Source organism: Lipotes vexillifer, unplaced genomic scaffold (assembly GCF_000442215.2).
Source record: "Lipotes vexillifer unplaced genomic scaffold, Lipotes_vexillifer_v1.1 scaffold875, whole genome shotgun sequence".
Classification (NCBI taxonomy): Eukaryota; Metazoa; Chordata; class Mammalia; order Artiodactyla; family Lipotidae; genus Lipotes; species Lipotes vexillifer.
Genome location: NW_006792177.1, coordinates 2,007,927 through 2,024,309, shown reverse-complemented (window position 1 = coordinate 2,024,309; position 16,383 = coordinate 2,007,927). Strand labels below are relative to the sequence as shown.

At 48.3% G+C, this 16,383-nt stretch overlaps 1 protein-coding gene across 2 annotated transcripts in view; it reads right to left on the bottom strand.

Annotated features, from left to right (window-relative positions):
- Positions 1 to 4,541: 4,541 nt before the first annotated feature.
- The window catches only part of PTPRA (protein tyrosine phosphatase receptor type A), a 70,916-nt gene continuing 59,074 nt past the window's right edge, over positions 4,542 to 16,383 (bottom strand). Inside the window, exons 17-20 of one of the 2 annotated variants that reach the window (XM_007465395.1) lie at positions 11,040 to 11,165; positions 10,809 to 10,960; positions 5,833 to 5,968; positions 4,542 to 5,172 (exon numbers count right to left, since the gene is read on the bottom strand). In XM_007465395.1, coding sequence (XP_007465457.1) covers positions 5,098 to 5,172; positions 5,833 to 5,968; positions 10,809 to 10,960; positions 11,040 to 11,165 — 489 coding nt within the window. In that variant the 3' untranslated portion in view covers positions 4,542 to 5,097. The remainder of the gene's footprint in view (positions 5,173 to 5,832; positions 5,969 to 10,808; positions 10,961 to 11,039; positions 11,166 to 16,383) is intronic. The other variant, XM_007465396.1, reaches the window with a different exon arrangement.

The window sequence follows — 16,383 nt, the reverse complement described above, 5'->3', positions numbered from 1 at the left end:
GGAACAGGGGAGTTGTTCAAGAGACAGGCAGCAGTGTGGGGGAATCTGGGGCACCCAGTGCTGGGGGATATTATTGGCAGGCCCTCAGCTCCTTTTCCCTGTGGGTTGCTCTCTTTCTTCCATGGCAGTTGGGGATGTGTGGTGGTTACAGGGGCAAGGGTTTCTACCCCTTGTCCCTCCCACGCTAGGGGCAGCAGGCACAGGAATAGTGTTGTTGGGGAGAGATGAGGGAAAGGGGGCTTTACTGGGCACGGGTCAGGGGTAGAGGGACCTGAGAGGGGGAAGAGGAGCAGTGTACCCAGAATAGAGCTCCATCCCGGAGCCCCAGCCCTGGGGAGGGCAGCCTTTTCACTCACCGAGGGAGAGCTGTGGATGAAGTGGCTCCTTTGAGGTGGTTCCTCCAGGCAGCAGTGGAACCCAGGCAGCCAGACCCAAGATTTATTGCTCAGGTAGTTCCACCCACTGCTCTGGGCCCACAGACTCCAATGACGTCTCAAAGAGGGGACGGGTGGCAGCTCGCCACCAACTCTCTTCTCTTCCCAGTGTTATGTTCAGCTGCTGGCTCTGGGGTCACCAGACAGATGCCTCCTCTTTCCACCTTCCCAGGGATCTGAAGTCACAGGACTCCTGCTTCAGCCTGGCCTATGCCCCTGAAGTCTCATCCAGCCACTTCCCTAGCTGCATTCTCAAGCTCCTGCCCTTAGGTCTAGAAAGCCCTCACAGCCCTCTCTGACACAGCAAATTATGGCCCTAAGAGAGGCAATGCCTGGGGTCTCCCTGAGTCCCACCCAGCTCAGGGCTTTCCCTGGTAGAAAAGTGGGGGCCTAAGAGTGAGGAGTCCAGCAGCCTGTTAAGAAGTCTGGGGAGAGCTATGACCACTCTTCCTGAGGGCTTGTTTGCCCACTTGTAAAATGGGTTGGGTGGGATGTCCTTAACCACACACCTGGGCACCAGGACTGGGTCACTCCAGGTGAAAGTAGGTTTGGGTGGGGCATAGCTACCCCACAGGTGGCCTCTCTCTCCTCCAAGCAGGTCCCTGACAGGGGGCCCAGTTAAGGGGGCAGTGCAGCCTTTGTGGGCCTATCCAAAGGTGGTAGGAATAATTTTGTCCCTCAAGGTTCCAACCCTTCCTCATCCTGTACTTGGCCCAGGACCATTCATGGATTTGGGCACAGCCCCTGGAACACCAGAAAAGGCTCCCGCCTTAGTCTGCATCAGCTCAGCTTTCCGCTGCCAGCCACCAGCCTCTGGGGGGCAGAGGCCAAATTATAGGGTTAGCCAATCTCCGCCTTTGGACAGCAATTTGAACAGCAAGTGCAAGGGCAGGGTCAGGCTGGGCATCGCAGTGTCTGGTCACTGGGAGAGCAGGTGTGTCAAATTCTGTGGCAGAGATGGGGGAGATGACATCATGGGCACCTCGACTTCAGCTGCCCAGGCGGATTTCCAAACTGACTTACCTGAAATGAATATTTGGACTGTATGATCAGTTAAACTGTTTTGGGAAACAGGTTTTGTCCCTTTATGTACTGGTTAACCAAGTAAATTTTAGGAAAACATTTGCTTTGTGGTTTAGTGAAAACAATTCTTTGAGTTCAGTAAACTAGCTTAGTTCTGGTTTGGGTTTACAGAATGTTTTATTCAAAGGCCCTGGTGTTTATTTTAAAAAAGGAATGGGGTGCCTTTATTTTTTCTGTAATTTGATTGTGGTTTTTCCTGAAAATTCCAAACAAGAACAAGCTTCCCAGGGGAAAGCTTCCCTTTCTTTCTGGCCACATAGTTCGCCTTTTAGGAATATTTGCTTTCCCCTTCTAGATTATAAACTCTGGAATTCATCCTTGTATCCCTCTCAGCAGGACACAGAAAGCCATTTGTTCACCACTGAGCTCTAGCTCACACTCAGCCCTGAGGCCACATGATTCCAGTCTGGGGGCTGCTGTACTCAGTTGGGAAAGCAGAGGTTTTGAGTTGAATGCTCAGGTGCTGTAGGAGCACAGAGGGGCTCACCCCCTGAGCAGGTGGTCTGGGTGAAGGATGGAGAGTTAGCTAGTCTCGGCAATAGGGCTGCAGTGGGTGCTCTAGGGTGAGAGACAAAATGGAGAAGAGCTAACACAGGAACTACAGGGGGATCTGGGGTGGGGCAGGCCTGTGGGTTTGGTGCTCAGTGGGAGTAGGGCTGGGATGGGGTGGGTGGGGGCAGAGAATGCTGGAGGCTGCACGAAAGGGCAGTGGGCTTTGGAGACTGGGCAAACCGCTGGGTGTGCGGAGCCTGAGACTGGTGCCTCTGGGCCACCCTGTGGAGTCACAGTAGGAAGTGGGGTGTGTGGACCAGGAGCTCAGGGCTGGAGGAGGGCTGAGGGTCCACACCTCACAGACTGGAGGAATGCCTGACCTCTGAGGAAGGGGGCTGTGGAGGAAAAGCTACAGAGTGAGGATAAAAGTCAGGAGGCAGTCATTACACCAAGGGGGGGGGTGCCAGTGGACAGGGAGACAGTGGATCCCTGGGGCTCAGCACTGAGGATGAAAGGGTAAGGAAGGAATATGCAAGAATGGAAGAACTTAGGCATGGGGGAAGTGCTTTTCTTTCCTTCTTTTAAATGAAAGATGAGCATATTGGGCAGGTGGGGGAGAGGATGAAGGAGCACCCAGGACAGAGACAATTTGATGAAGTGAGGTCTCTCTGCAAGTGTGGCAGGCCCCAGAAGTTTGGGTGTGCAGTGGGCACAGTCACAGCTGACTGACTGAGGAGTGGGCACTAGATGAAGCAATCTCCTCTGCCCTTCCCACACAATTGTGCCACGTGAGCTTCAATACACTTCCCTTCGAGCCTATGTCTCTTGACACCATGTGAGCTTTGAATAATACAGGAAAAGAAATAGGTGAAGAGGGAGTGATGAGCCATACCTATAAGCTGAGGGAGAGAAGGGAGCAAAGAGCTGGGGTAATTCCTGCTTGAAGATGTCTGTTTAGCAACCAGGGGATATGTTCGTTGCATGGCTTGCTGACCCAAGGCTTGCCCTCCTCCATCTGCCTGGACATGGTTACACAGAGGCACCAATAGGTAGCTTGCAAAGAGACAGGGTTTCCTTCCCAAGCATGGCAGCCCTCACCCGAAATTCTTTAGATTCTGTCTTTGCTTAATTTATCCATGCTTCTTTTAAACCTACTGACTTGTTCCTTGGTTCCTACAGAAGGACCACAGTACACCTACTGACTTACAGGACTTCACTCCTTGCAACCTTCCAGAAGGTGGTCTGTCATGGTACCCGGGCTTCGTGCATACACCCTGAATATGTGGTGCAGAACTTGGCTTCTATCTTGGAGCCACTGCGTCTTTGCTTGCCTGGAATCTGAGGCCCTCTGTAAAGCTGCTCCACTGATCTTTCCTCCTTTCGCTCATCTAAACTTCCAATATCCTGCAGGTCCAGTTCAAGTCCTACCTCCTCCAGCAAGCATGGCAGTGGTGATCTCTGTGCATTCCCCCATGGGCCAGGTGGGGGTGCCACCTCTCACTCCTGACAGCCCCGAGGTGCCCCTGGCCCCTGACTGGCCCCTGATCCTTAAGAAAGGCCCCGAGGGCTGCAAGGTTCTCTCAGCCCTGAACTGACAGTCATGGCAACCGGTTTCCTCTCCTGTTCCTGTGTTGGGCTGATCATGAAGAAAGGAGGTCATGAACAGACACACCCTTCCAGCTGTGCCCTCAACTAAAGACCACATTTCCCAGCACCCTTTGTAGCTCAGTGTGGTCTTATGACTAGGTTTTAGCCAATGGGGTATGAGTGGAAGTGAAAAGTGCAACTTTTGCTTCATGTCTTTAAAAATGAATTTGTTTGCCCATGCTCTTTTTGCTTCTCCATGGGAAAAGACAGCAACCTCAACCATGAGGATGAGAACAACATCCTAAGGGACACTGGGACCATGAGATGGAGGATACTGGGTCTCTGGACTGGGCAGACTGTTAACGTGAAAAATAAATGAACATCCACCTTACTTAAGACACTTTGTCTAACATGTTAGGCTCAAATTCGAGTTGGGATCTAAGACTCCCACCATCCTGGCCTCTGGATCTGAGGCACTTCCACATAAAAGTCCTGGAAATGAGGACAGAAATGAAATGGAAGCGGTTTAACACAATAAATGTAGATATAAACACTTGCTCTGGACAGAGCGACATGATCCAGATAGTTTTGCAGCAAAGCACCAAGGACTGGAGAGGTCAAATTGACTCAAACCCGAAAGCCAAGCCACCCCTCTCTCCTCCATGCCTCTGTACTTAGGGAAGCAGTGAGGACCCCGGCCATCTTCCCCAGGGAGCAAGGCTGGCTAGGACCACTGCACCAAAGATATGCTGGGAGTGAAAGAAGAGTCCTGATAACTACCTAAGAGCTAGAGGGGCTGTGTTTGTTGGAAAGAAGGAGCTAGGGAGACTGTGCCCTCTCTGCAGCCAGCTAAGACAGAACAGTAACGGCAGGGATGGGAGTGGCCCAGGAGAACCCCAGCCCTGGTATGACTGCCCCACCCCAGACAAAGGGAGAGACGTTTCCTCAGGGAGTCAAAGCTTTTATTACCTGATAATCCCTAGTGTGGTGCCAGAGATAACACTCTGGTCCCTCTACTCGCCATGGTGGGATGTAGGCGACGAGAAGGTGGGCAAGGGTGGAAAGGGGAGAGATTATTTACAGAGCAGGGAGGGGAGAGCGGTCTGAACTGGGGGCACTGGGACAACCAATCTCCTCAAGAGCTCTGATAACTTTGTGCTTTTTTTCTTTGTTAATGCCTAGCTACCTGGAATGAGTTTTGTGTTTCTTCTTTAGGAAAAGATGTATAAACCAAAGAACAATAGAGCCCAATTTCCAGGCAGAGGATTTCATGATATCAATCCAAACATCACACTATTTAATTCCCCAATAAAACATTGGAAAAAGGACTATCAGTGCTAACACATTTACATATAAAATCTCCACCTAATAGGTAATAGAAGCCCATGTACCAATTTCTAAAACAGTTGTAAGATATATACACAATTTTGGGTATATTAACAAAACAGAATATTACAAAATATTAAAGGCAATTCTCCTGTCCACGGGGCCTCATCGCTTCTCACTTGAAGTTGGCGTAATCTGAGAATGCATCAATATATTCCTGCACCACCTTGTAGCAGAACTCATACTGTTCCTGCAGAGTGAAAGGTGGGGGAAAAGGCCAGGGTAGTTACAGAAGAGAACAATGTACCTGCAGCTCCTGACAAACCCATTTTTAAAAAAATGGGAAATTCACAGGAAATGAATGTTTTTGGATTTCCACCTGAGCCCTGAGCTGCCTGCCAGAGTTCTGACAGCATTCCCCTCTGGGCTGAGTGCAGCTATCTTCTACAGACAGAAGCGACTAGACATGCAGATGGCACTCCTAGGCCTGCAGAGGTCAGACATGAGCTCATGTCGGTCTACATACTCAGTGGTTACTGGTCATCTAGACTGTCAGGAGACCTGTTGAAAGGGAGCCTGAGGAGAGGAGAGGAGGTACTTCTGAGTCTTCCCCACCTTGGACCCATGGAGAAGTGAAGAGGCCCATGGGGCACCTGGGCACCCTCTTCTAGCCTTCACAGAGGCCACTTGCATCTCTCACTGGTGTGGAGCTAGGCTATGCCCCCACTGCTCTCCTGCCTCCCAAAGCTCATTCTGTTTGTCTGAGGCACCTTGAGGAAGGATGAGTCTATGGTTACACAGTCTTCTGACTATCAGATGGGCCCCTCAAAAGAGCCTCCCCCCTGAGCTGGCTTTGGCAGAGGAGCTGCAGATGGTGTGGTGGCATGGATAAATACGCAGGGCAGCATACCAGTGTCTGGACCATGTGTGGCCTCTGCAGCCGCAGGCTCTTGACGGTCTGGAAGACATCCAAAATCCCCTCTGCTTTCACCCGTTCCAGGACTGTGCTTAGGGCACAGAAGGTCCCTGTCCGTCCTGCCCCCGCACTGTAACAAAGCAGATACACTTATCACACCTGCAATGACTCCCTGTGCCAAGAAGGCGAGTGACAATGACAATGAGCAGATAAAGGCTGAGGCTGGTGCTCCTGGGAAGGTCAGTCATCCAGTGGAACTGCTGGGGGTGGGCACAGGAGCTCACACAACTCTGGGGAGGCGGGTGCACCCCTGCTGCCCTTCTTGTACAGCCCATTCTGCTTGCTGAGGGGCTCACTCATTGGGCAGTGGTGAAGAACCTCACCCCTACCCCCAGCACTGAGGCTTCGCAGTCCACCTACAAACAAGCTGGGGTTGGGGTGGGGTAGGGGGGAATCCCCTGGCGGTCCAGTGGTTAGGACGCCGCACTACCAATGCCCAGGGCACGGGTTCGATCCCTGGTTGAGGAACTAAGATCCCACATGCTGCGTGGCACAGCCAACAAACAAACAAAACACACAAAAAACAAAAACAGGCCTGTGGGGCCCTGGCCTGCTGCTCATTCTTGTCCAGAGTTCTGACCCCTCTTTCCTGCCCCTCTGCACTGGTATATGGTTGCTGATTCTTTTCCATGCTGCTCATTTTCTTCCTAAATCTCAGGAATCCAGACTCTCACCTTGACACTGTCCACCTGTTCAATGTGTCATCACCAGACCCTTACTGAGTGCCTGCTGTGTGGTAGGGACTGCGGTGGGTAGCGGTGCCCCCAGACAATAAGATATGCAGTATGAGCAGGAAAAAGAGAACAGCAGCTCTTGTCAGTGTGGGAAGTGCTATTGTGAACAGGGTGGTCAGGGAATGTGAGCAGAGACCCTGAGAAGGTGAGGACAAGGCCCTTGGAAATGAGCATCTCAGGAATGACACAGGAGTGTGTCTAGGTGCTGAAGCCACTGTAGCTGCATCTGAGGGAGGGAGGGAAGTGGGCGGGGTAAGGTCAGGGCCCTCAGGGAGAAGGCCAGACCCCCGGTGCACTCCGTGCCTGGCCTGAGCAAGGAGCCCTCAGACATGTTGTACCTTGTGAGCCAGTGTTTGGATTCTGCATAAAGGAGTGATATGGTCCGACTGAAGTTTTAGAAGGAGCTCATGCTGCTGTGTTGAGAACAAACTACAGGAGGAAGGGTGGGAGCAGGGAAACCAGTGAGGCCAGTATAGTTACTGAGGAGAGGGCATGGTGGCTTGGACAGAGGGCCATGGTGGGGGGAGTGATAAACACTTGATTCTGAAATTATTTTGCAGGTAGAACAAATGTATATGTGTGAGAAAAAGAATTGTTCCAGGCTTCTTATCTGAGTTAAGTGAAATACCACTTCTTGATGTGGGGAAGGCTGTGAAACAGCAGGCTTGGAAAGAAAGATAGGGAATTCTGAAATAACCCTTTAAAACTGAAGAGGCCCAAGTGGAAATGTTGAGTAGGTAACTGGATATATAAATTTGGAGTTCAGGGGACAGGGTGAACTGGTGATAAAGATTTGGGAGTTGGTATTAAAGCCAGGAGATTGGATGAGTTCACCTAGGAGAGTGACTGTCAGTTGACAGAGGTCCAAGGACTTGGCCCTTGACCACAGATGGGGAGAAATTAGCAAAGGAGACAGAGAAGGAACAGCCAATGAGGACAAAAACCCTGGAGAGAAGCTATGCTAAAAGCATTCCACAGAGAACCAAATGACCAACTGTGTCTAATGCTGATGAAAGTCAAGGATAATGAGAATAGGAAGTGATCACTGGACTCAGCAATGTGAAGGTCACAGGCGGCCCTCACAGGGCAGCTGCAAGGGAGTATGTGGGGGGTTAACTGAAATGGGCTCAAGAAAGGCTGGGAGGAGAGGAACTGGAGAGTTAGTATGAACAAATATTTTGAGAAATTTTATAATTAAGGAAAACAGAGAAATAGAGGGTAGATGGAGGGGAACTGGAGGCAAAAGTTTTAAAAAAAATATTAAAATGGGAGAAATTATAGCACATTTTTATGAAGACAGTAGGTATCCAGAAGAAAACCTGATGATGTAGGATAGTGAAGTCAGGTCCCTGAAGAGACACAAGAGGATGGAATTGGTATCCAAGTGGAGGGTGGGTGTGGCAGACTTCAGCTTGACTCCCAAGATCCCTGCCTCCTGGTGTTCACATACTTGTGTGATTCCCCTCCCCTTGAGTGTGGGCAGGACTTGTGATGTACTTCTAATCAACAGAATGTAGCAAGGGTGATGGAGCATATACAATTACATGTATGTGATTATGTTACGTGGATCATAATGCCTGTCTCGTAAGGAAATACTCTCTCCTTTGTTGGTTTGGAAGAAGCAAGCATCCATGCTGGGGAGGTCCACCACGTGGCAAGGAACTTCAAAATACAAAATTCCACAAGGAACTGAATGCTACCAACAACCAAGCGAGCTCAGAAGTGGATCCTTCCCCAGTGAAGCCTCAGATGGGACCACAGCCCATCTGGTCAACACCTTGACTGCAGCCTTTTGAGACCCTGAAGCACAGGACTCAGCTAAGATGTGCTCAGATTCCTAACCACAAAGACTGCAAGATAAATGTGTGTTGTTTTGAGATGCTAAGTGTGTGGTAATATTATTACACAGCAATAGAGGACTAATGTAGCTGACTTCAGAGAGAGAGTTCAGACAACTCATCCACTGAACAGGAGGGATGCAGGGTCCACAGCACTAATGCAGGCAGATGGGGAGCTGTGGTGGTTAAGAGCAAGTGGAAATTCTCTGATTGCTTCTTTTTTTCCTAGGCAAATAGAAAACATGGTCATTTCTTAAATATGAGGATGGGAGAGGTACTGGAGGTTTGAGGTTTGTGAGGAGGATGAAATGATCATCCAGCACAAAGGCTGGCAGGCTTTTCTATAAAGGGCCAAATAGTAAGTATCTTAGGTTTTGCTGGGAAGAGAGACAAAGTCAAGTTACAACTGCACAACTGTGCTTCTTGTGTGCTGAGCAGCAGTGTGAGGTAGTAAAGAGTACCACGAATGGTCTCAATACTGCTGCTGGAGCAGGGCAGCAGCCACAGATAATATATAAGCATAGCCGTGTTCCAATAAAACCTTATATATGAACACAAATGTAAATTTCATGTAATTTTCATGTTATGAAATATTCTTCTTTTGATTAAAAAAATTTTTTTTTTAATGTAAACACAAGTCTTACCTTGCAGGCCCCACAAAACCATGTGGCAGGCCAGCTCTGGCACTGGGCCCTAGTTTGCCTAGCCCTGGTCTAGAACAGTGGGAGATGCAGAAGGACTGCAGGGCAGCACTAATCGCCAACCATGAAGTCATCAGAAACGTAAAATGAGGCTTGTAACATGGTGCTTTCCTTTAGCCATATTCAGCTGCATGGTGCAGGGTAGCTAGAGAATCTGGGGTTTGCCAAGAGAGGGTGACTAAGGGAGAGAGGAGCATGGGAGATTTAAAAGTGTGGGCAAGGAAGTGTTTACTTTTGTAGTTCAAGGAATCCTTTTAATTTGCCAATCCAATGGACAAAAAGCCATGTTTTACTGTTTTCATCCCCATTTCTCATATTGCTAATAAGGATTAGCATCTTTTCATGTTTACTGTACATTTGTATTAGATGGTGGACTTTGCCACTTTTTCTTCTTAAAAACATTTTTTCAAATGAGTTATTTTTGTACGGGTAATAAATTAGCATAGTTCAAATTTCAAAAAGGTCAGAAACAGTGGAAAGTCTCCTTCCTACTCTACTTCTTCATCCTTTTAGTTTCTTCCTGGGAAACAATCAATGTCATCAGGTCCTTGTGTGTCCTTCTAGAGATAATTTACGCATATACCCACATGAACATATTCTTTCCCTGTCTCCCACTGCTTTTCTCACTAAGCAATAAATCTTGAGGATTACTGAATACCAGTATATAAACAGATTTCTAATTAATTATCTGAAGCTCTGTAGTATGAGATATATCAGAGCTTACTGAACCAGTCCCCTATTAATACATGCTTAGATTATTTACCATCTTTTTTTCAATTTTTTTGGCTGCACCGCATGGCATGCCAGATCTTAGTTCCCCAACCAGGGATTGAACCCGTGCCCCCTGCAGTGGAAGCCCAGAGTCTTAACCACTGGACCGCCAAGGAAGTCCCTACCATCTTTTACTATTATAAACAGTGCTTCAATTCTTGTAATTACATACTTCATTCTGGCCATTTGAACAACATTTACTAGATACATTTCTAGAAGTTCCTTTGCTCATTTTTCTACCTTCAAAACCAATTTGTAGGAATTTTAAATATATTCTTCCTTCCCTTTTAAAAGAGATTCCCTCCCCCACAATTATAAAAGCAATACAAACTCAAGGTAAAATTTTTTCTAAAATGCAGTCTCATAAAATGTGCCCCAAACAAAATCCATCCCCCGCCCCATGGGTCCCCTTGCTATCTTCCTTCTGTCAGTGACACCAGCCATTACCCAGCCCCAAACCTAGGAGACTCCTCTTTTTCACAGTAATGTTTATAGTCTTGTTCATTTTTCTTCTGTTTTCAAAATAGTTGCCCTTTTCTCTTTTCCTGTGTTTCTTAGGGAAACAGCCCTCATTCCCATGTTGCCCAACTGGTCTTCTCCACTGTCAGTCTACCCTGCTGTTCCCCTTCTGAATTACCTCCCCTGCCCAATATCTTAACATTAGGGACTGCTGTTCCCTAGCACTTAAAGTGTGAAATTCTTATCATCTGGGCCTGTCCTGGTCATTAAACTTGATTGCCATGTGCTCGCCAACATCCCACTGTTGTCTGGCTTTCCTCACTGTCTGATACAGGCTCCCATCACACCCCTCTGCCTGCCTCCCATGCCTTTCTCTCTCTTCCCCCTGAGGGTTGGGGTGGGCATACCTGCAGTGCACGGTGATGGGGTGGTTCCCTGACTGCTGCTGCTGCTTCTGCACGGCTGCAATGATGCTGATCATGCCCTTTCCATCGCTGGGGATGCCCACTTCAGGCCAGCCATGGAAGTGGAACTGCCGGATCTGCCGGCTCTTGTTCTCCTTTGGAGGAAGGAGGATCAGAGAGGTAGGTGCAACCCTGCTTTCCCTGTGGGAGAAGCCCACCCACCAGGCATCTTACCCTGGTGTTGGTGACCAGGAGGTCTCTGACGGTATAGCTCTCACATTCCTCCTCCTTCTTCAGCTCCACTGTGATGTCTCCATAGGACACAAGTCCATCAGAGGGCCAGTACTGGGCACACTTCTCCTGGGGGACAAATGGGAGAGGTGAGGGGCTCAGAATACCATGTGTGGTAAAAGCAGGGCTGCCCTGTGAGCAGACTGCTCCTCTCAACACAGCCACTTCTTACACCGACACACTTCTTCCCCAGGGTATCAAAAACTCAGAGGGTCCTTCTACTACTTAACATCACTCCAGTTTAACTTCTGATCCTCAGCAGGACATCCATATTTAACAACTTAAGTCCACTAATCACTTAACCTTTTGCTGTTATTTATAGTCTAATTTGCAACACTGACAGGGTCTGTGAAGAACTCTGACCATTAGCTCATAGCTGCATCTAACACTCAATATCAGGGTGGAGGGAGAGGAGGAATCAGTGTCTTTGTTCCAATTCCTTTTTCTTTGCTCCTTTGAGGTGTTCCCACATTTGTAGTTACTTATGTAATTCAGACTGCTAATCCAGAAGAACTGAACCCAATTACATTCTCACCTAGCCATGGCCTTCACCAAAGCCCAGTCCACAGTATGCTTTCATTCCTTTCCTCTTTAACACTTTTTTTTTAAAAAAATGTGTAACTTCTTCTTTTCTGTTTGTTTTAATTAATTTTATTTTTGGCTGCGTTGGGTCTTCATTGCAGTGCGTGGGCTTCTCTTGTTGTGGAGCATGGGCTCTAGGTGCGAAGGCTTCAGTAGTTGTGGCACGCAGGGCTCAGTAGTTCTGGCTCACAGGCTCTAGAGAACAGGCTCAGTAGTTGTGGTGCAGGGGCTTAGTTGCTCCACGGCCTGTGGGATCTTCCCAGACCAGGGCTTGAACCTGTGTCCCCTGCATTGGCAGGCGGATTCTTAACCACTGCGCCACCAGGCAAGTCCCTCCTCTTTAACTCTTTAATCTGCAGTGGCACCTTATCGTTGCTAGCTCTTGTGTTTTTGTCCTTATTAGTGAGCACAAGATGGTTTACTGTTGTCTCTGCTTGCACCTGGCTCAGTTCCTTCTACAGCTCCTTGCGGGCAGGGGCTGCCTGTTTTCATCTTTGTTTTCCCAGCACCTTGCACACTGCCTGCATCTGGTAGGTTCTCAATAAGTATCTGGTAAATGAATGTGTTTAACATCTGCAGAACAAGCCAGGGTGTAAATACATAAACAAAATACAGTTATGCTGTCCTTTCTTTAGAGCATTTTAGGGGAGATCTTAGATACTTCACTGTTGACAATTTAAAGATACTCAACCATATGGGACTTCCCTGGTGGCGCAGTGGTTAAGAATCTGCCTGCCAATGCAGGGGACACGGGTTCGAGCCCTGGTCTGGGAAGGTCCCACGTGCCGCAAGCAACTAAGCCTGTGTGCCACAACTACTGAGCCTGTTCTCTAGAGCCTGTGAGCCACAACTACTGAAGCCCGCGCGCCTAGAGCCCACGCTCCGCAACAAGAGAAGCCACCACAACGAGAAGCCCGCACACCACAACAAAGAGTAGCCCCTGCTTGCCACAACTAGAGAGGAAGCCCATGCGCAGAAACGAAGACCTGATGCAGCCAAAAATATAAATAAATAAATAAATAAATATACTCAACCATAAATGTACTCTATGTTCATTAGAAAAGACTTGGGGAAATTAAATACAAAAATAAAAATCACTGATAGTCTCTCAGTCCAAATAAAATCAGTATTATAAGTCCCTTTTAATGACTTTTCTTGCTTTTCATGTGTGATCACTGAGCTCACAACTACTGAGCCTGCATGCCACAACTACTGAAGCCCTTGCGTCTAGAGCCCGTGCTCCGCAACAAAAGAAGCCACTGCAATGAGAAGCCCGTGCACCGCAACGAAGAGTAGCCCTCGCTCACCACAACTAGAGAAAGCCAGCACACAGCACAGAAGACCCAACGCAGCCAAAAATAAAAAGTAAATAGAATAAAGATAAATTAAAAAAAAAAAGAGTACCCTCTTTAGGGAATTCCCCAGTGGTCCAGTGGCTGGGATTCTGCACTCCTACTGCAGGGGGCATGGGTTTGATTCCTGGTCGGGAACTGAGATTCCCGCAAGCCACGCGGTATGGAGAAAAAAAATAAAATAAAAAAATCCCCTCTTCAAACTCTGGACAAGGAGTTGGTCAACAGTGAAAGCATGTCTGCTCTGGCTGCCTAAAGGGGACAACCAGCCAAAATGATTACCTGTGGTAGGACCAAGAAGTTAGATCAGTGCTGTTGTAGGGTAAATTTCAAGGTGGCACAGCTATTGTAGGGAAGCAGGTATGGTGTGCTGAGAGAAAGCAAGCCTGGTAAACTTATGGGGATAGGATTTAAGGGACTACATGAAATAAAGAGAAGCCACATAAGATGATCGCAGATGTTGGACCGATGGCAGGAAATTACCCTACTCAGCCAGGTGAAGCCTTATTTAATTTAGCCCTCTGTGTGGGCCCAACAACACAAACAGAAAAATCAGGTTGGGCTTAAATGGGACTTGACTCCCGAGGTGCCTCTCATGGCTGTGGGGAGGGATATGGCAAAAAGAGCTGTAACAGAATCCAGAGCAAGGGCCAGCAGTGGCTGTACCCACTGTCGCCCAGGGCTAAAAATGCCTTGGTATCCTGCTGAGGATGGAGACATGAGAGCACAGAGCTGGAGACTAGGCCTGTGGGGAATGCAAGGTTGTGACAAATATGGGACCCGCCCCTCAGGGAGCAGAGGCTGTGGCTCATCTTAGAATCTATGTTCCACTCTGTACGTAGAGGGCAGATGGGGATGAGGGAAAATGGAAACTAGGAGACTTAAAATAAGCAATGGAAACAGGAGAGGAAGAAGGACCCAATTCAAGTCTTGGGACTGGATATCAACAGGAAAAGGTTTCTAAATTTTGTTGTTTTTTTCTTTTTTTTTTCGGTACGCGGGCCTCTCACTGTTGTGGCCTCTCCCGTTGCAGAGCACAGGCTCTGGACGTGCAGGCTCAGCAGCCATGGCTCACGGACCTAGCCGCTCCGCGGCATGTGGGATCTTCCCGGACCGGGGCACGAACCCGCGTCCCCTGCATCGGCAGGCGGACTCTCAACCACTGCACCACCAGGGAAGCCCTAAATTTTGAATGCATGGGTAGATTTTCCCTCAAGATGAGGAAGCCCGAAGAGGATTTTAAGACAAGGAGTGATATAATTAGATTTATATTTTCAAAAGGATCACTGGCCTCCATGTAGAGAAGTGGCTAAAAGGGGATGGGAATGGAAGCAGGCAGACTGGCTGCCAGACTACTTCAGTGATGCAGGTGAGAGATGATGGTCTGCATGCGGGTGACAGGAGTTACACTGAAGAGAAGTGGATATGCTCGGCATACATCAGGACTCACTGACAGACTGGCTGTGGAGAGTGAGAAAAGGAGAGGAATAAAGGTAACTCCTAGACTTCTGATACGAGTATCTGGGTGGAAGGTGGTACAATTTACTGAGATGGGTAGGGTGGGATGAACCAGTATGAGGGAAAGGAGGAAACCAAATTTTATTTGGGCCACATGAAGTTTGAGATTCTTAACAGACATCCATGAGAAGGTATCAAGTAGCTATGTGGATACACCGGTCCACAACTGGGAAGGTGGTGGGTAACTGGGCTAGAGACATAGATGTGAGACTCCCTGACATACAGATAGTATTTAAACCCACAGAGTTGGATGAGATCCTCAAGGAATAGTGTATCAAAAGAGAACAAAAGTGGGTTAAGACCTGAGTGTTGGACACTCCAATGATTAGAGGTCATGCAGAGGAGGAGGAGGTCACAAAAGAAATAACAAAGGAGTTGCCAGGCCAGTGAGCGGGGAGGGGGTGACATCATGGAAGTCAAGGGAAGAAAGTGTCTTGAGAAGGAAGGAGTGTGTGTTGACGGTTTCACACACTGCTACAAAGGTACAAGAAAGACAAGAGAAATAACTTTTGCATTGGGCAGATGGCGGTCACCGGTGATCTTGACTGAAGCAGTCCAAGGAGTCAAGCCTAGAAGGAACAGGATGAGAGAATGTGAGGGGAGAAAGCCAACGCTTTTTAAAGGAGTTTTGCTAGGAAGGGGTATAGAGAAATGGGATGGCAAATGGAAGGAAATGTGGGGTTAGGAGATCTTTGTTTTTTAAAGATAGGAAAGTAACAATAGGCTAATAAGAGTATAGAGGAGAGAGAGGAACTATTTACGGATGGAGGTGAGAGAAGATAATGAGAGCAGCAACATTCTTGAGAAGACAGGAGAGGAAGGGACCAGGGCACAGTGGATAGTTGGACTGAGAAATGTAGGAACACTTTTCTACTGCAACCAGAGAGAAGACAAGAGAATGGATGAATGGATACAGATTCATCCAGCCCCAGGCTGGCTGCCTGCGGGTAAGAAGATGAGAGCATTCTTGTCTGCTTTCTTGGAGAAACATGAGATCAAAAGATAAGGTGTGAGTGTGATGGGATAGGCAAGAGGGAATGTTGAAGGTCTGAGGAAAGAGAAGGAAGGGAAGTAGGATTGGTAGGTGACACTAATTACCCATATTAGATTTGTGGTCACGAATTCAATGTGAGACCACTCAGCACCATTTTGCATTTTCTCCCAGTAATGTTTGATACCAGATGCAGGCATATAATTGAGTTTAATACAGTAGAGACCTTGCCATGAAAGTAAGAGACCATGAGGGAATAGTGCGTGTTAAGAAGGGAGGGATTATAATAATGACAAGTCACAAAAACTCTTAACAGAGTAAGAAGGAAGATGGGGACATTACTGGGGTGACTGAGATTGAGAAAATGGAGAAGCCAGTGTCTCTAAGGACCTGATGAAGACGAAGAATTACTGGAGTAAGAAAAGAGAAGTAGTGAGGTGAAAGGACAGGAGATGGTAAACAGAGCGGGATGCCTAATGTTGACATTCCAAAGGCAGTGCAGATATGGGGGGATGACAAGGTTGTGGTTTGACCATGGAACTGGATGGCTAAGGAGGCTGAGAAGCTGAAAGACAAGAGTAGATGGATCACCCACATACATACTTTTGCTTCCAAGAATAGAAACAGAAATAGGAATCAAAAAAGGGGCAGCAAGGGGCTTCCCTGGTGGCGTAGTGGTTGAGAGTCCGCTTGCCGATGCAGGGGACGCGGGTTCGTGCCCCGGTCCGGGAAGATCCCACATGCCGCGGAGCGGCTGGGCCCGTGGGCCGTGGCCGCTGGGCCTGTGCGTCCGGAGCCTGTGCACCGCGGCGGGAGAGGCCGCAACAGTGAGAGGCCCACGTAC